Source organism: Arctopsyche grandis, chromosome 4, assembly GCF_051622035.1.
Source record: "Arctopsyche grandis isolate Sample6627 chromosome 4, ASM5162203v2, whole genome shotgun sequence".
Lineage (NCBI taxonomy): Eukaryota > Metazoa > Arthropoda > Insecta > Trichoptera > Hydropsychidae > Arctopsyche > Arctopsyche grandis.
In genome coordinates, this window is record NC_135358.1 from 24,527,318 (window position 1) to 24,547,227 (window position 19,910).

Here is a 19,910-nt window from a genome sequence, read left to right on the forward strand (position 1 = left end):
GCCCCCTTTTGAGCCCCATGGGGCTGCGCCCCATGAGGCTGGGCCCCACGGGGCTGCTCCCCTTGTGGCGCCCCCTTTTGAGCCCCATGGGGCTGCGCCCCATGAGGCTGGGGCCCCACGGGGCTGCGCCCCTTGTGGCGCCCCTGGCGGGGCCCCATGAAGCTACTCGCCTTGCGCCCCCGCGGGGGTGAATCCATTGAAACGAAAAAAACAAATCGGCGCCCATGGATCGAAAAAAAAAAAATCGAATCACGTGTTCGATGACGTCACCGATCTACGGACGACGACGACGAAAACGACGAAAACGACGAAGACCAAGGATATTTACATACATACAAAGTCTCTTTCCAAATTATAGATTAGAGAAGATACATACATAGGTTGTAAGATATTCACAACATAACAATATATGTATAGCACACGTACTAAACGTGGCAAGCGGGAGAATTTCCTTGCACGCAAAAATTACAAATATTTATACAAATTGATAAAAAGTCTATATAATACAGAAAATTAAAAAAAAAAAATAAATAAATAAATATATATATATATATATATATATATATATATATATATATATATATATATATATATATATATATATATATATATATATATATATACCACTGATTCACTAACACACTAACACTGATCGCGCGTTTAGCAAGCTGTGCACAACAGCCAATTAGGTCTCGCGACCCATCGACCAATGATCTGTCTGTGCTGATTTGGCGGATTTCTTCCGTGCTCCATTGGGAGCTGACTTGACGACGGATCAACAATAAACTACCTCTAACATTACTCACTGCATCTTTCATTTGGATCTATGACAACCCCCCCACACGTCCACGCTACAATATTATATTCCAAATTTTGTTTAAATGCGGGAGTAGTTATTAGATTGTTTCTAATAACTACTTTTCCGAAAAAATTATGCGGCCTTGGCAAAAATTTCATATTTCAGTTTTGGCTCTTACGCTGATTTAAGAAGGTTTGCCAAGACGCTACAAAAAAATCCAATGCACTCAAAGAAGTATGGAACGCTGTATGCTTAGCATTACGAGGAAAGACAGAAAGCGGAACACGTGGGTGAGAAGTATGACGTAGAAGTAGGTAGTGGACATAGTGGATAGAGTAAAAAGATTGAAATGGAAATGGGCGGGCCACGTGGCTAGAAGATTGGACGAAAGGTGGACAAAAAAGTACTTGAATGGTACCCGATATAATGCAAAAGGGTAAAAGGAAGACCGCAGGGAAGATGGGTGGATGAAATTAGGAAAATGTGCAGGGTGAGATGGATGAGAGTTGCGCAAAACAGAGACGATTGGAAGCGTGTTGGAGAGGTCTTCATCCAGCAGTGGATGGCGAATGGCTATAAATTATGATGATGATGATGAAATGTTTTTTACGTGAATTTAAACGAAATATAGCTTTTCGGGCACGTTCTGCATACACCAAATTTCAGCCGTACCTTTTTAATGACTTCTGAATCAAAAATGACTTCTACATCAGATCAATTTAAGGGAGGCGTTAATTTAGTGGTATACTTAAGTATCAGAATGGAGCAATTTATTAAAATAGATATAAGATGTATTGTGAACATAATTTCGTAATAATAAAAAGCGTTTAAAAATCAAAATCAGAATGGAGCAATCATTCTTCAACTTTTGTTGTGCGATTTAGTGATTGGGTTAAACACTGATTCTCTTATGTATGTACATTTTATCTTTCCCGTGAAGTGGAATGAACCGCACTTTATTATTCCAGAGGTTGTGTATAGTTGAAGATATCCGGTCGGATTTACCCCTCGAAGGTGTGGCCGACGCCTTCTGACCTCAGATAAAAGGGCGATAAGTCGCTCGACCCCGAAACCACCACTCGAGTTAACTTCCAGACACCCCAACCCCTATCCGTAGGTCATAAATTGGATTAAGGCGGGTTGTTTCGCGTTGATTTCGTGAAATTTCACCGTCGTTGACACGCGATCGACTGTTACCTTGGAGGTGTATATAATTGCAACAAATTACAGAGGCTGATGCATCGAAGGGCTTCTGAGCAACCTACTATAAATAGCTGAAAGCCTTTTTTACAATGCCGAAGCCGCTTATCCACTAGGCGGTTTGTATTTATGTAGATTTTCATACTGTTGTTTCATACTTCAAATGTTGAACATTTGAAGAAAATCGGGTAATAGATGGATTAATTAGTTATGCAGTTGTATCGTTGCAGATATTCTTCATGAACAAAAATTTTCGATAGAAATTCTTATGAATAATTAAAAATTCATAACACTACTTTATCATTAAAATCTTATTATGAAAAGTTGGTAATATCACGACAGTAAATAAATTATATATACGGTAACGGGTTGTTTTTCCGATGTTTCATTTAACACTTGCCGCACTGTGATGGATAGCGAGTGACCAGGACATATTTTGCTGTATTTCTCCAAATATACTGAATGCCGGTTTTTCATATTTTATGCAGTATTCCTCATCAAAACCTCTATGATTCGAATTGTCATTACGAAATCAAAATATATATCAATATCAACAGAAATAATTATTTTCGCGGGAAGCCACTTGTACACGTGCCTCACAGATGCGAGAGAGAGGGGGAATTCAGTACACCACGCTCAACGGTCAGTGTGAGAATGATATCCGCCTTGGAATGAGGTATCTGCTTCAGCCAAATTTTTTTTCATTTCTTGCCTTTATTTTATATTATTCGACGTTAAATACGCGATAAAATGATTTTTATAGCTAACTAGTTGTTTTACCCGACTTCGCTCAGTATTTGTAATATAAACAGCTTAAACATGGCGAATCTAATAGTAAATATTAATTTGTTTGTTTATTAAATTTATTTGAATCGAAAAAAAAAATCGAATCGTCATAGAAATTTTGAGTTGTTTACGAAGTTCCCAACCAAAGATATAACATACTTCTATACATAAAAAAAGTCTTTTTCGAAATTATATATTAGATTACAATAAGAAACCTCGCAGATTTTGCATTATTTTAACTAAAAACACACACTTTTAAATGGACGCTTAGCGTCCAGCACAGTGGCTAGCGGATTATTTTTTAGCACAGTAAGTTAAGAGAGGCCAGCTTTCGATTTAGAAAACGTGGCCATCAAATAATATTTGATGTGATTTGATTTTTGCACGTCGCATACATATACATACATATATATGTACATTAAGGCTTCCAATCCCGGGATCCCCGTGTTTTCTGGTACCGTGAATCCCGGTGCTGAAACTAGTCTGAATACCGGGATTACGGTGCTGGCAGAAATTTCTTTAAAAATATTATTTTTACAAAAATAATATGGACAAAAACATAAAACAACATTATATATGTATGTATAATGAACAATGGTGGGATGAGCAATGACAGTCATAGTCCATTTGTTTGCCACCCGTTTCGACGCCGGCTTGCCGTTTCCACGAAATGGTATGAACGGCCTTTATTGTGTCCCAGATATTGTGCTCAACCGCAATTATATTTGAAGCATATTTTAACTGATTCAACTGATGATTTTAACTCAGAATCGACCACTGATCACGTTTTCGTGATCTAGAAAAAATGTGTGTGTGTGTGTGAGTATCTGTATGTTTATTGTGTGTCAGCGTATTTTGTATCGGTTACAGAAATTTTTATCGACACGACCTAAATTTTTTTCAAATTTTTAAGTTGACCGGAAATGGTACCTCCCCTTATACATACATAGGTATCCTCTTTTTTTAAGTTTTTGAATTCAATTATCTCCCAAACTGCTGACTGAATCGGACTAAATTTTTTTTACATGTAATAGAAACAATAATCTTTATAACCTTAAATTTTTTAAATATTTTTATCTGAACCGGAAGTAGTACTTTTACTCTAGAGAATCGTTTTTCTCAGAAACTGTTTGGTTTATTCAACTGAAATTTCATATCTAGAAGTTTAAACATAATACCAAGTTATGTTTAAAATTTGGTGAGCATCCGTCAACCGGAAGTGGCAGTTTACTCTTGTCCGATTTTTCTTCCACTATTTTTTTCGACCTCTTAAACATGTGTGCTTGTCACGAAAAAATAGTATAATTTTTATATCAATGTGAATAAAATAAAAAAAAATCCTTAAATTTTATAAACCGGAAGTGGGGTTTTTTCCTCTTAGAAAGGTCAAAAATGTTGTCGCCTGGATTCTGTCTACACCCCTGAACGTATTAAGCTGAAAATTTATATTTGTATTCTTTATGTACGAACTTAAAGCTGCTAACGTTTTGGTCAGAATTCGTAAACCGGAAGTAGTATTTGTTTTTAAAACAATATTTCTTTTTTTTTTTTTGACCTTTTAAAATATTTTTATTTTCTTAATATTTAATGTGTTTAATACTGATAGTGATTTTAAGTACTAAAAAAAAATTGAAAAAAATCCGAAAACCGGAAATAGAACTTTTGTCTTGTGCAAGTTTCCATACATTTGCGCTCAATTTGTATCGCTGTCATATGTAGTTATTAGTACGTATGTATTTCATAATCTGTACGGTTCAATATCGAATTTTGTGTTGTAACTTTCTTATATTCCTCAAATACATAGATAATGTCAAGGGTTGGTCACACCCGAATTTTTTACTTTATGTATACACGCATTAAAAATATTTTTTTCGTATCGAATTTGAAATATAATACGGGCTACTATTTACGTAATTTATTTGTGATATATTACATTCTCTTTCTGACTTATATTTAATCAACTAGCTGCTGATCTTCATTTAATTGATTTGGTATGTCAACTTATTTATTGCTTTAACTAAAAAAAAAAATCTGATTTCACTTGAGTTTATCTTTCCGAGAAATTCATATGTATTTTCGTTACTAGTATAAGCACTATCTTTATTACGCACGGTTTACTTATCTGAAGGGGTTTTGTACGGTTGTTCGATCGAATAACGACAAAATACTTTTTCCAGACGCTGCCGATATAAATCTAAGACGGCCAACGGCCAAGCTTATTACGATTATAAGGGATGATATAATAAAACACACCGAAATAAAAGCCGAACGATACCTAATCCCAGACACACAAAAAAACTGACCAAACAACACTCTGGAGAAACGATTCGCATCCTCCAAATAAAAATTTCACTTCCAAGTAAACTAAAAATATTACATTCAGCATTATTTAATGTTTAGATTTACGAACACGTTTATCAATGTTTGTTTTCGGAGATCATTGGATCCATTCATCGTAAGCTACGATAACAATATCAGCAGAGGCTTTGACTTGTCAGAGGCAAAAGCTTTGTATTACTACTGAATTCAAGAGCTAGTCGAGAGTGGGAGGGGAAGAGGAGAGAGTGCGAAATATGGGGAAAATCTTAATAAAACAAAGAAAGAAACGACAATAATGATGGAATCGAGTCTTTGTTTGATTGTGAAAATTTAATATTTGCGTTGCTTCGAAACCTGCCCATAAGATAAACGTACAAACCGATTAGCATTACATATGTATTTTGATGAACAAAATACTCTCTATCGAGATACATCTGTTTAATTACATACGCACATATGTGTAAAATTGAAGTACAAACCTTTCGTTGATCGATTTGCGAATTATGCAAAAGTGCTGGGGACATGTTGGGATAAAGTGTGACCATAACGCCGATGTCTCGAATTTCTACTATTTTCGCAGTGTATATAGCGCCAAACTCCAAATCAGGAATTTTATCTTTGGCCATCCACTCTGCTATCATTTCTTTGGCTTCATCCATCGCAGATTGTGACGGTGCGAAGATGTTGAAATTAGTATCATCCACTTGAGTAACCTTAAAATTTTTTAAAAATGCTATTACATATAAACAAAAATTGGTTGCAAGATTAATCGATTTTCTTAAACTTAAACTTTTTTTTAGATAAAAATAAAAGTTTGCATCGTAGGATAAAATACACTATTATGAGATACAAACATTTTACATACATGTGTATGTAAAATGTGTAGAAAGAAAATGGGTTACGAACCCTTGGAAAAATGATACTTTTAATGATAAAATTGTAAGATAGACTAATAATAGCATCAAAAAAATCATTGGGTTGGGTTGTTAGATCGAATTCAGAGCAAGAAAAATGAACAGAAATCAGTCTTTATAATCAGCTAAAAACGAATAGTTCAGACTAGTTTCAGATTCTAGACAAGACTTTCCAATTTACTATCAGCGGTAAAGTGCAATATTCTGTGTACATATTCCGTGTTCAACTCTTTTTTATATTATGCTGTACATTAACATTAAAGAAATATAATACTATAACTACTAAAAAAAAAATTAAAATACAAAATGATCAGTAGATCAGTAGCTATTAAACTAGATACAAAATGTATTGTGAACATAATAAATAGCATTTACAAATCAAAATTATTAAACATTATTTCATAAATATTCCACGAAATTGTGAATATAAAAAATACATTTGAATTCTTGACATAATAATTTCATCCGAGTAAGACCTAGCTCTAATAAAAAAAAAGGCACAAATAGTTTTTTAGTAGCGAGTTTGGATTTTCAATGTTAAATGATGTATGTAGCACTATTGAAATGTATTTATTCTATGTGTTTTAAAATCTATGTGGAAGGGGGAAGGGGCAGATTAAAAACAAGTTGAGAACCACTGATCTACATACATATGTATATATTGTTTTAATTATTAAAAATTCTATTTAAAAAAATTACCTGTACTCCAGTTTCGACCAATAGTTTTTTCAAATTTACACCGCCGACACCCAACAATTTTCCTCTTTTGTGAGCTTCAATTTCCATCTTTTCTACAACTGGCATATTATCCTTTCTGTGTTTGCTAAAATAACAAATTAAAAACATCAAGCTATTTCATTCAAAACAAATACTTAAAAATTCATGTTATAACTTTCAATTACCTTGGACTCTTAATGCAATCATACATAATATCAATAATTTTAGATTTTGCATCACAAGCTTTCTGAACGGCTTCCATTACAATTTTCAATGGTAAACCAGGAATTTTTATATCAGCCTGTAAAGAGCTGATACCTCTTTTTGTTCCAGCTAATTTAAAATCCATATCGCCCATGTAATCTTCAATGCCCTAAATTTTTATTAAGAATTGAATGAATTTTTGAGCATTTTCTCCTATTGGACTAAAATAATAACATTAAAATAAGAAAAACATTATAAAAATTCGAATGTGACCAACTCATGGCTTTATCATGTATTTGAGGAATATAAGAAGTTATAAAAAAATATATTTGACAGTGACGCACACATTCATACATACCGGCTATGAAAACATTTTCGATACAAATTTGAGCGCTAATAGCACACAAGACAAAAGTTCTACTTCGGATTTTGTTCCAATTTTTTTTTATTACTTAATATCACAATATTAAAATCATAAAATATCAAGAAAATTGAAATAAATTAAAAGGTCAAAATAAAATAATTGAAATATTGTTTTAAATAAAAATTACTACTAAATTCTAAACAAAACCTTATCAACTCTAAGTGAGAACATAAAGAATAAAAATATAAATTTTCAGTTCGATAGGTAAATGGAAATCGTGTGGTCACAACATTTTCGACTTTTCGAAGAGAAAAAAATACCACTTCCAATTTATTAAACTTGTTGATTTTTTTATTTATGACAATAATACTAGAGTTATACTGGAATTTTCTCGCGAAGAGCACACATATTTAAAGGGTCAAAAAAAATAGTAGAATAAAAATCGAACAAGAGTAAACTGCCACCACCAGTTGACGGATCTTAACAAAATTGTATATATAATATCAATTGGTATTAAGCTATAACTTCTAGATTGGAAATTTCAGATCAATACACTGAAAGTTTTTGAAGTAAAAACTTAAAAATCCCAATTCTCTAAAGTAAAAAGTATTACTTCCGGTTGAGGTAAAAATATTAGTGTATAAAATTTATAATTTCTATTACATGCAAAAATATTAGTCCGATTCGTAGAGCGGTTCGGGAGATAATCCAAAATCTTTAAAAAATCGATTCTGAACTAAGAGGTTAGTAAAAAAGAAGAAACCTATAAGGGAGGTGCCATTACCAGTGAACTTAAAAATTTGAAAAAAAAATTACGTCATATCAATAAGCATTCCAGTAACCAATAGGTGATAGGACTAAATCCCCAAAATACACAGCCACACATACTAACACACAGATACACACACATTTTTTCTAGACCATGAAAACGAAATCAGTAATCGATTCTGAGTTTGAATCAGTCAAAATCTCGAGTTCGAATTTTCGCATGATCACAAAAATTCATCTTATTGTTACTACGTACATAGATAAAGTAAAAATGTGTAAAGAAGATAATCACTAAATCATAAAACATATTTGGTCATAAAATAGATAATCACAATTAGAATAAACCTTAGACGTATTGTGAAGTTACGAAAAATAAAAATAAATTAATCACAATTTTTTTTGTTTTTAAATAATAAATATAACGTACTAAAATATCTGTTAAAATTCTATAATCTTCTATATGCTTAGTATCATTTTTATCATATTTAGTAACGAGGCCTATGGCTACTCCTGCGGCATGTTCAGTAACTGGAACTCCTGCATCCATCAAGGCCATACTACCTCCACAAACACTAGCCATTGAACTCGATCCTAAAATAAATAATTGAAAACATAGTAAATTAAAAATATAAATACATATATACGTCAAAATCTCGAGATAAAAATGACAACACACCATTTGATTCTAAAACTTCTGAAGTGAGTCTAACAGTAAAGTCATAATCCTTAGGTAAAATTGGAATGAGACCCTTCTCAGCTAATGCACCATGTCCAGTCTCTCTACGACCTTGAGGTCCACTAACACGGCCAATTTCTCTAGTTGCGTATGGTGGGAAATCATAATGAAGGAAGAAATTCTTTTCTTTAATACCACTAAAAATAAAACACTCCAATAATAGCGAAAAAAGGTCAATAGTTAATACAAAACAAAATAGTATATACTATTATAAAATAATATACACTATAGTATACCTCGTTAACATAGAAAGAGTATCCAACTTCATCGCACTTTCAGCAGAATCCAAAGATACAGTACAAAAAACTTGAGTTTGACCTCGTTGAAACAGCGCACTGCCATGAAGTGGTTTGTGTAGATTCACCTAATTTATAACATTGTTATTAATGTTTATTATAGGGCGGTGTATTGAATTTACTCAAAAATACAAACTTGACAAGATATATTGCGTATATGGTCTAAATGTCTTCCATCACATCTGATATCCTGTTCAAATATTATTTCTCTAAAAACTTCTTTACAAACTGAATTAAAATATTCTGTTGTTTTAGCACCATCACTATCATCAGCACCATAAGTTTCACGAACACTGGATACTACGTCAGATCTTATATTATTAACCGCTACATCGCGGCTTAATTTATCATGATTGTAATTACTGAAAAAGAAAAAATGATTCCATATTTGTAACACATTATCATTAGAAAATAATTTGAATATAAAATTTTTAAGCAATGGATTATTTACCTAAATACTTCTCGCAGTCTCATTACAGAAAAAGACCTAACTGTATTTAACATTTCAAGATTAATTTCAATATCACCGTCAATTGGTCTTTTTTCTCTACCATAATTCTTTTGTAATTTTTCAATAGCGGCTATAACTACCTGTGCTTCTTTTGTTCCTGTTGATAAAATTTATACACTTCTGTAAAAAAATATATAATCAATACGAAACCAAGTAACATTGAATACACACCTAATTTGATAGCCTTAAGTAAATCTTGCTGAAGAATATTATCAGCATGTCCTTCTAACATGACCAATAAATTTTGACGAGTCGCTGTAACAATGAGATTCAAATTTGAACCTTGCAATTCTTTGCGTGTCGGATTTATGATTAATTCATCATCTATTTTTCCAATTCTAAAAATTAACATTTTGAGTGATATCAGATAAGTATAACAGATATTTGAAGATGATTTCAAATAGTATAAATAATAATTACCTTACTGCTCCTATGGGTCCATTCCATGGAATATCAGATAGACTAATCGCTGCACTGGCTGCATTAATAGCTATAATATCTGGTGAATTTACAGAATCTACAGCTAACATATTACAAATTATCTGGGTTTCGCAGTTGAATCCAGTGGGAAATAGTGGCCTAAGAGAGCGATCGATTACTCTTGATGTTAAAATTTCTCGTTCTGATGGACCTGAAAAATTAATCTATTTTTAATGAATGTGTATTTTTATCACAATTACTACATATAATTGATGAATGAAATACCCAATTCTCTGCGTAAAAAATTGGTTGGTATTCTTCCAGCGGCAGCTGACTTTTGTCGGTAGTCAACAGTTAAAGGTAAAAACGAATTTGAAGACGATTTAATTTTTGAAACTGCTGTGACCATAACACTGGTATCGCCAAGCTTCGCAACAGCGCATCCATCAGCAAATCTGGCATATTTTCCAGTTGATATTAATATTTCGCGACTGAAAATAAATACATATGATGATAACGGAAATATATGCATAGTACTTATGGATAGTACTTATACTGTTAGAAACATAATAAAATAATCTAAATAAAAATCTCTGAAACACCATTTGTTACCTAGTTCTCTAACATAAATACTTTTAAATATCGTTCATCCTTCTTATCAAAACTTAACCTTTAAATGTCAAAGTAAATGTGCCGATTACCCATTCGAGAATTGAGCTTCCACCTCTGGCTCGTTTGATTTGACAGCTGTACTAGAAAACTTTCTATATCGATGTATATTTCGCGAAATTTTCTTGCATTTAAATTTATTAAAAAATCCTAAATGACCACAATATAACCTCAACGGAGCCGCCATCGCTTTTCAAATATAGTTGCCAGTGAGATAAAGTAATGTTGTCACACGCATAACCATATGTTTTTGTCAGTTCGGTGATTATTGGTCACAAAGCAGAACATCTGGCAGCCGAAAAGTCCATCATACTAACAATAAATATCATACTAACGAGAAATCAAGTGCCAAATATTCCGTATTCGCGATTTGATGGCAAAAATTGTCTTTTGAGCGATCGCATTGTGACTAATAATCCAATTACCGTTGTTGTCAAATTTTAAATCCATCATCATTTTCAGTCGCTCACCATCAACTTTTGGACAAATTCCTAAACATTACTCATCCATCTAATCTTGTAAATTTAATTAATTTAACTCAAATTTAATCCTAATATATCAAATCACCAACTAAATATTTTACACGATTAATCTCATCAAACGAGAGAAATAGGCAAGGAGACCTATAATCGTGGTTCGGTGATTACTAGTCAAATGTGAACCGGTCGCTCTAGATCGGTCACACGTGATCACCCGTCACACTAAAACTGGTCACGATAAAACCGGTCACACCCTAAAATCGGTTAACCAGTTTTCTTGTGACCAATTTTAGGGTGTGCCCAGTTTTAGTGTGACGGGTGATCACGTGTGACCGATCTAGAGTGACCGGTTGTCCTGTGACTGGTTCACATATGACTAGTAGTCCGTTTACCATAATGGTTATGTAAATCTTAAAATGAATGTACTCGTATTTATATGCTCGGTTTTATATTGGTTTATATTATAACTTGTCAAATGTACATAGTTTGACAGTTCAGGATGCCTAAAAATACTCGAAAATGTCAAGGATTCGAATCTTTCCAGAGGCTAAATTACTTATTTCAGGTAATTTTTTTCATATAATGCATTCAAGGTATTCAAAATATTTTATTTTTTTAATTAATTCAAAATTAATTTAACATAACCTACAATGTCGAAATCCTTTAATAACACCCTTATGACATTTTTTTAGATCAGAGATTTTATGGCTATCAATGTAGGCAACATTGCATTATCAACGTATTACGGAAGTTTAATAGACAGCATTGCAAAAAAATCGGTTCTTAGAATGTAAGTAGATATTAGTTAATAAGTATATATTTCATTTTTGGTAAAATCCGAGATTAGGGACCGGTCGGACCGCTCGCTGCTGTCAGTGGCTCTTTTTGTATGTGTGAGTGTAGTTTTGTATTGCCAGTGCAGAAGAAAACAGCTTGGTCGTCAGTGCGCTATCAGTAAATGTCTTTTAAATTTTAATTATGTGTACTGAATCTGATGGTTTAAAATTCTAAATATTGTAAAGGTACGTAAAATAACTGCGCACTGTCGACCAAGCCGTTTTCTTCTGCACTGGCAATTCTTTACACATACAAAAAAAGTCACTGACAGCAGCGAGTGGTCCGACCGGTCCCCAATCTCGAATTTTACCTAATTTTTTGTGCCTGTAAAATTTTATATACAATTATAAAATTTTATATTGAAGAAGTATATATATTTTTATTTTAATAGAGATCCAGTCTTGAAAAAGCAAAGTTGCAAGAAGTGTAAAGGCGCCTTATTGCCCGGCACAACAGCAGATGTAAAGATCAAAAGTAATAAAAAAGTTCCTATTGTAATATGGAAATGTAAACAGTGTAGTTTCGTTAGAAAATATCCAGCCAATGGTAACAAAAAGTTGTGGTGCGAAAAGCCAGAATCCTTAGTTACTTTATTAAATTATTCGTCAACCAAAACCAGTCAAAACTCTATGGCTAATACACCAGAACAAAATAAACATAAATCTTAACATTTTTTGTATGTGTCGAAGCATTTTTATAACCATAAAAGCATTTATATATCAGTGTATGTTATTTCATTGCATGCCAACCAAAAAAAACGTTGCTGGAAAGGATGATTATTAGTTATAAATACTATTCCAGCAATGTATCATAGAAAAAATTCTAGAAGACAGTCTAATTCTAATGTCATCACAATTTCATCATGTTTTAAGGCTTAAGCCCTCTAGCTTAATGAACAAAACTTCTCATGGGTGGGTGAGTAGTCTCACCTGAGCAATAATTCAGGTGATAACAACACCGAAAAATTAGTAAAGTAATAAGCGCGAGCTCGCGCCGTTGTTCGCGCGCGAGTGTAGAGGCCGCTTTAGGGATTGCAATACCAGTTTACTGGTAAATCGTCATACCGATAATTACCGGAAACTATTTTATCGCGAATGAAGAGCATATAGTCATACTATTGCATAATATTACATTCAAATCGAAACAAATAGCGCATTGTGGATTAGGTCAGAGCATCGCAACCTGGTGGACGTGGTCCTTTTTGTATCGTGGGCACCACTTTGATCTAACGCGTGTCTAGGAGAAAACCGATGTTAGTTAACGTTTTGTCACCTATGTATGTAGGGACTAGCTAGCGAAAGCCGATAAAGTACATATGTATGTACGTAGCTGGCAAACTCTACTAGTCGTAAACAATGTGTTCCGCGAAAATCAAGAGGTTGCGTGGCTCTGGATTAGGTTGTCTGGAATTTGTTTATTTTCAGTATTCAATGTGGCAATTTCAAATTGATAAAATTACTAGCAACACAGACTAACCAAATCGAAATAAGTGCGATCTTAGAAGGTTGTTTCAATTATGATACAAACTTTCAAATGGTTCAAATTTTGAATAAATAAATATAATATAATTAGTTACAAATAAAATTTATTTGTTATGACGACTTTATTTAAATGTATTTATATGACATTATGCAACTGAGATTTATTTTTAATCATTTACAATTCAATCTAGGTTAACGTTTTTAGGAAAATTAACCACATACAGTTATGTAATCCACGATTTTTTTTTTTATAAATTTACCCGTAAATATTGGCATACCGGTAGTAGGAAGAATCATTTACCGTTTACCGGTCTATGAAATTTGATAGTAAATTGTAATCCCTAATACATATATTTTAATGAACTGTGTATATTTCTAGAATTTGTACCATGACTATGAAAATAATAATAAATTTCATTATGGAAATATTTATTTTTATTAGAAAATAATATATCAACAACGTGTATGTATAATGTATTATCACATTCCAGTAAAGTATAAGGCACTTTCTCAAAAATCATATACATATGTATGAACGTATACATATGTAACTCTATATAAATATATTTAATATATAAAAACACACCAAGCATTTAATATTCTCCCAGTTTTTGAGATCTAAGCAAAAATACAAAAAGAATAATACATAAGTATATGTAATAATATATATGTACAATAAAACAAATATTTTACTACTGTTCTTTATGAACGTGTTCTTTAACACACCAGTCACATGTGAAAAAAAAACATGAAATTATAACTTTTCATGTAGATATAAATTATGCATAGGTACACAGTAAGCAAAACTTAGTCAATGGTTAAATAAAGCACCTTAAATTGATGGATGGTATATGTAGATTAATATAGTAATCTTAAATAGCTACCATTAGCTTAACAGTCATGTTTGTTTCCTTAGGCTAAGGCTTTCCGACGGATTCACAGGTCGAATCGATCATAAATGATTTTAGATTTTAAAAAAATATATTTATATTTTAAAAAGAACTTACCACATAAAAACTAATACAAGAAGTGTACATGAAAAATGTATCTATACAAAATAGTATCAATCTTTTATAACATACATATGTACATATATATGTATTTAGAATAGTTGTCATCATTAAATACGTAGTTTCAAAATTAGTGACCAATATTTTAACTTTACAAAAGCATATACAAGGATGTGCAAGTTACATTCTTTAAATTTTACTACACTTAACATTTAAATCATAAAAGTCGTTTCACATAAATATAATTCAAGAATATTTAAGAGATTAGTTTTAAAGTATTTAACATATTGACTAGAAATGAATGAGTATAAAAGAAAAGAAAAGTCACCCCAGTAGCAAGTCCAATTTATATTTACAGCATTTTAATATTAATCGTTACATAAGAGTTAAATAAAGTACTTACTTTTTAAAAAAATATACAGAATCAAAAAATAAAGAATTATACTTATGTTAATAAATAAATGGTTTTCTTAATACTTTTTGTAAATTAAAAGCTCGTTTATTGGTAGAAATTTATCATTAATAGATTAAACTATTTACAAAAAGTATGTATATATGTATAAATGTGATGTGCATATCACCATTTTGTATTAATTTGCACCATATTCTTTATAATTAAATATATGCGGTTAGTAATATTTATGACCGCTCTCTTGTATTTTTTCCGTTTTCAATAAAAATTTCCCAGCTTTTATAGAATTGTAAAATATTGGTCATAAACGAAAAACAAAAAACTAAAAATATTCAGTTAAATAAACATTGCACACCCTAGCCTCTTGCAGGATTTATAATATATGTATAAAATGTTAGAATAGGTTCACATATACATAATGTGCTAAATTTTACAGTGTTGTCTAGCGTCCTAATACCTAAATTGTGGTGGGTGATTGCAAAGGCAAGAGTGATGTTTAACTGATTAATTTAAAGGCACAGGAACCATGTAAAAGTATAAAATAAATACTTGCAGATTGTAGCATCCACTCTTGTGTTTTAAATTTTAATCATTTCAGTTTTGCAAAATTAATAATGTACTTTGCATTTCTACGTTATTTATTATCTACTAATATCAAATAGTTTGAGAGCGTTGAATGCGGTCGCTAAAGCGACATCTTCCGGCTTGTTCCCCATAAAAGCAGCTATCATCTCTACAATTGCAGGTAAAGAGCACGGTTCGTTTCGTTGAAATGTACAATATCGTTGTAAAAACGCCATCGATCTGACAAAGTATGGAGTCATTTTGATTAATATTCAAGTTATCATGTATATTTCTGATTTACATACATTAGAAAATGAGATTTTTAATACTGTATAATAATACTTACCGTTCAGTAAGGGCATCTTTTACATGAATGGGTAACTTGGAAGCTCTTGTGTTAGGATACATGAAGGGAGAATCAGTTTCAACTAAAAGTTTATCCAAAGGAATCTTTCCTTCAGATAATAATTTACGAACACCCGTATCCGATTTATCTTTACACAAGTATCCTAAAATAGCAGTTATATTAAAAAAATAATAATAATAAAATAAAATAGATTAAACCAAATCAAACTTGTCTTTTTACCGGTAAGACCTATATAAAAGCCAGCGTCCAAGTATTTGATGCCCTCATCGGCTGTTCCCGAAAAAGAATGTATTATAACAGGGGGTAGGCGGCTTCGGTATGGTTCCAGAATATGTAGCAAATCACTTTGTGCTTCTTTTTCGTGTATGAATAAAGGTTTCTTGAGCTCACATGAAAGTTCAATCTGCAAATAATTTAAATCATTGACCAGCTTCTTGTGAATATATGTATTATATATATTAAAAACATTATTCCTACCTGTTTTACGAACACTTCTTTTTGTACAGATGGCTCTGAAAAATCCTTTCCATAATCTAAACCACACTCTCCAATGGCTACACATTCTGGGGCTACTGCTATGCTTCTCAAGGATTCCCACAAATCTTCCTCCACCATTGATTTGGCATCATGTGGATGAACACCTAAAAATACATTACAATATTTTCAATTATACAAATCAAATTGATTGTAAGTAAAAAGTGAAATTCCAATCTCACCTGCAGTACAATAAATTACACCGGGAAAAATCCTTGTTAGACGCAAAGCTTCTTTACTATTCCTCACAGAAGTACCAGTTACCATGATTTTCTGGACACCTGAAAATAATTCATAAAAACATATAAGGAATGCTAAATTTCATTGCTTATCAATTATTTTCATTGCTTATCAATTATTTTATCTGGATTTGTATTTTTGAATTTAAATACATATATAAAATTTCGTCGTCAGTATTAACTTATACATTTTAAGAGGAACTGTTGATATATATATGGTAAATATCACAGTCATAGTTGGGATTTTTTTAGGGGGGGGGGAGCTGAAACACAGTTTCCTCCTACCCCAAGCTTTTTTATTTTTTAAAAAAAAAAATTTTATAAGCTTTTCTTCGTTTGGAATTAGGAAAAAGCGATGAATTAAAAAAAAAATTGTAAATTTAATTTTATGTGTTTTTCTTAGTATGTTCTACAACATGTATCTCTTATTAAATTATTTCACAAATGTTGAGCACTATAAACCAAACTAGCCCAGGAGCGCCATATACTAGGGTTGCCAACTAAGAAATGAAAATAGCTTTTTTTATATTTAATTTTATTAAAAAATCACAATAAAGCCTCGACTTTCGACCTCGAAACAATTTAAAAATTAGAAAGTTGAGGTATTCATAAAAATAAATGCCAGTTTATTTTAACACAAACTCTAATTTACAAAAAAATATGGTCAGAAAATAATACTGTACTTAGTGCTGCAAGTGAAATTTTTTATACTAATTCTTGAAATCTCAGCATATTTGCTGGAACATTCACTTTCACTTTACCATTAGAAAAATGTTATCTACTGAGAACCGTTTTATTTTACAAAATAGTGTAACGTGAATTGTATATAGTAAAGACTCATAAATTAAAAGTAATCAATAAAAATAAATATTGGTTAGATGAGATTTTAATTTTCCAAATAAGGCGCTCATTGATTTTCGATAATCCTAGAACTATGCAATCCGAAAGCTCCAAATTAAACACTATCACAAATGCTTATTTTATTATAAAAAAAATCGATAGTGCTTATTTATTTGAACATTAAATAATATTTAAAAATCAGCTAAATCAAAAAAGAGAACATATTGAACATATTTGACAGTAGAGAGAGAGCAAAATAATTCTGTCAAAAAAGACGAGATGTTCTCTTGAACTGTACCGTATACCCTTAGGACTGGGGCTGGTATGTAATAAATATATCAATTACTTAAAAAAATCGTCTGAAGACGTCTGGAATGATATCCAGCGAAAAAGTTTGAACATTCATTAGAAATCTCTGAAAAAAAAATTCTTAAGTTCCCACTTCTCATGTTCACAGGAAAATTCTTCACAGCAAAATTCGCATTCACAATATATTTCCGAAAATTTAATTTTCAAAAACCAGAATGAAATCGAAAGCACTAAAAAGTTAAAAACAGAAGGTAAGAAAAACAGATTTTTCCTCGGGATTTAAAAACGTTTAGTTCTAAAAGCAGCAGAGCATTATGAACGCATTATGAGCATAGGAAACGAATGAAACATTCATACGCCAAGTTAATTATAATTACAATATATTATTTTTAAATTTAAGGGGGGGCTGGCCCCTCCATAACCCCCCGCCCTGGCTACAGCCGTAGTAAATATGGTAATCTTAAGTGTAAGTAAATAACAGAAATTCTAGTTTGTATTAATATTAAATTAGTATGTGTTGACATTTCATAACGAAAGTTAATATTGATATCAAACAAGATTCTTATAAGAATCACATCATATTATATTTAGTCAATGATGACACAGTGCGAATGTTGTAATCGCTCAAGAATAAACCACACCTTATATTGTACTATGATTCAATGCATAGTTCTCAGTAACTACAGTCATTATAGTATTACTAAAATATACGTTGCCATCAAAAAGTATGGTAGAAATGAGCATTAAAACTTAATCTGAATTATCTTATCCGAATCGTAGATTGTAATAAATGAATTATAATAAGAAGTAACGAAAAAATACGCACTTTCACAAGTGTACAAATAATCAGAACGAACCCACTAAGGAATTGGTTAAATATACGTCAAATGGAAATGTCAAAGTGACACGAATTTATAGGTTATGTGTGAATGTAGAAGTACGTACCAGCATCTTGAGCCCTTTGTACGACGGAATCCAGGTCCCTGGCATACTTCTTGTTGGTGAGGTTGGCTCCAGCATCCACCACGATCAAGTTCTCGTAACAGCGCTGCATCGGATCGATTCTCGTGGTGGCCCCCAACCCGGGCTGCGCCCCCGACACCTGTCCTTCTGTCTGACTGGACATCCTTCTACTGCTCTTTACTTATCTGTAGCCCTTTAATCGTTCAGCCGCCTACCCCCGAGCCTTCGAGCGAACACCGACGAACAAACGCACGTTCGCGATTCCACGCCACGACTGACACTTCGCGAACGCACTTCTCTCTCTTCGCTCTTCGCTCTTCGCTCTTCGTTGGCGTTTGCGTTGACGGCTTTCACCTTTATCGCCACATTTACATTCATTCGGATCTAATCGCAATCGGTGAATATGATTAAACTAGTGTTGGGCCCGTTGATTTCAACGGGTGGTTTCGAAAAGGAATTGAAACTCTGTAGGAATCTCGTCGTCGTCATCGTCATCGAAACCTTCGAGAATATTCCGCAACAACAAACTACATTCCCGAAACCCAGACGACATGCACCTGCAGTCATTATATTAAACTCAGGCGGAACGCCCCTACCAGTCGAGTGGAACCAAAACGGTCGAAACACGCCGCCACCATTAAAATACATCGAGCGGAAAGGCGCCAAGCATTCCAGAAAATTCGACGCCTCGACGAAAACAAAATTCCTCTCGTACGCGTCAATAACCACTTCCATCAAGCATTCCAGAAAATTCGACGCCTCGACGAAAACAAAATTCCTCTCGTACGCGTCAATAACCACTTCCATCAAGCATTCCAGAAAATTCGACGCCTCGACGAAAACAAAATTCCTTTCGTACGCGTCAATAACCACTTCCACCAAGCATTCCAAAAACACTATAAAAGGAGGTACAACCCAAACAACGCCAGTCGACCCACAGCAGCAAGCGTCGACACACAGCACCAGACCAGTCGACCCACAGCAGCAAGCGTCGACACACAGCAGCAGACCAGTCAACATACAGCTCCTGACCAGCCACCACTACACTACGCGGACTTGGAAGATCAACCAGCCGGACGAGCCAGCAACACACTGCCGTATCCAGAGACCTTCCGTACATAGCTGAATGCTGAGCCAGCGACACTCTACCATATCCAGAGACCGCTGAACGA

At 32.9% G+C, this 19,910-nt stretch overlaps 3 protein-coding genes across 5 annotated transcripts in view; 1 reads left to right on the forward strand and 2 right to left on the reverse strand.

The window, feature by feature from the left end:
* The window catches only part of PNPase (polyribonucleotide nucleotidyltransferase 1), a 46,675-nt gene extending 35,761 nt beyond the window's left edge, over positions 1-10,914 (reverse strand). Inside the window, exons 1-12 of one of the 2 annotated variants that reach the window (XM_077428819.1) lie at positions 10,736-10,914; positions 10,320-10,525; positions 10,035-10,245; positions 9,786-9,952; positions 9,555-9,711; positions 9,240-9,465; positions 9,044-9,171; positions 8,748-8,944; positions 8,499-8,662; positions 6,921-7,108; positions 6,718-6,841; positions 5,584-5,817 (exon numbers count right to left, since the gene is read on the reverse strand). In XM_077428819.1, coding sequence (XP_077284945.1) covers positions 5,584-5,817; positions 6,718-6,841; positions 6,921-7,108; positions 8,499-8,662; positions 8,748-8,944; positions 9,044-9,171; positions 9,240-9,465; positions 9,555-9,711; positions 9,786-9,952; positions 10,035-10,245; positions 10,320-10,525; positions 10,736-10,890 — 2,157 coding nt within the window. In that variant the 5' untranslated portion in view covers positions 10,891-10,914. Of the gene's footprint in view, positions 1-4,337; positions 5,818-6,717; positions 6,842-6,920; positions 7,109-8,498; positions 8,663-8,747; positions 8,945-9,043; positions 9,172-9,239; positions 9,466-9,554; positions 9,712-9,785; positions 9,953-10,034; positions 10,246-10,319; positions 10,526-10,735 lie in introns of those variants that run through there. The other variant, XM_077428818.1, reaches the window with a different exon arrangement.
* Positions 10,915-11,416: 502 nt separating this feature from the next.
* Positions 11,417-17,482, forward strand: Rpp21 (ribonuclease P protein subunit Rpp21). Of its 2 annotated transcripts, XM_077428547.1 has the most exons (4): positions 11,641-11,747; positions 11,875-11,972; positions 12,411-12,493; positions 16,360-17,482. In XM_077428547.1, the coding sequence occupies exons 1-4, from the start codon at positions 11,682-11,684 to the stop codon at positions 16,383-16,385; spliced, it is 273 nt and encodes a 90-aa protein (XP_077284673.1). In that variant the 5' UTR covers positions 11,641-11,681; the 3' UTR covers positions 16,386-17,482. The 2 variants fall into 2 exon arrangements, with proteins under 2 accessions (XP_077284672.1, XP_077284673.1); XM_077428546.1 differs by lacking the exon at positions 16,360-17,482 and having other exon boundaries at positions 11,417-11,747; positions 12,411-13,924.
* LOC143910179 (3'-5' ssDNA/RNA exonuclease TatD) lies at positions 13,920-19,028 on the reverse strand. Its single transcript, XM_077428545.1, has 6 exons — positions 18,721-19,028; positions 16,570-16,668; positions 16,331-16,494; positions 16,073-16,256; positions 15,833-15,995; positions 13,920-15,726 (listed from the first exon to the last, which is right to left on the reverse strand). The coding sequence occupies exons 1-6, from the start codon at positions 18,899-18,901 to the stop codon at positions 15,564-15,566; spliced, it is 954 nt and encodes a 317-aa protein (XP_077284671.1). The 5' UTR covers positions 18,902-19,028; the 3' UTR covers positions 13,920-15,563.
* Positions 19,029-19,910: the final 882 nt, after the last annotated feature.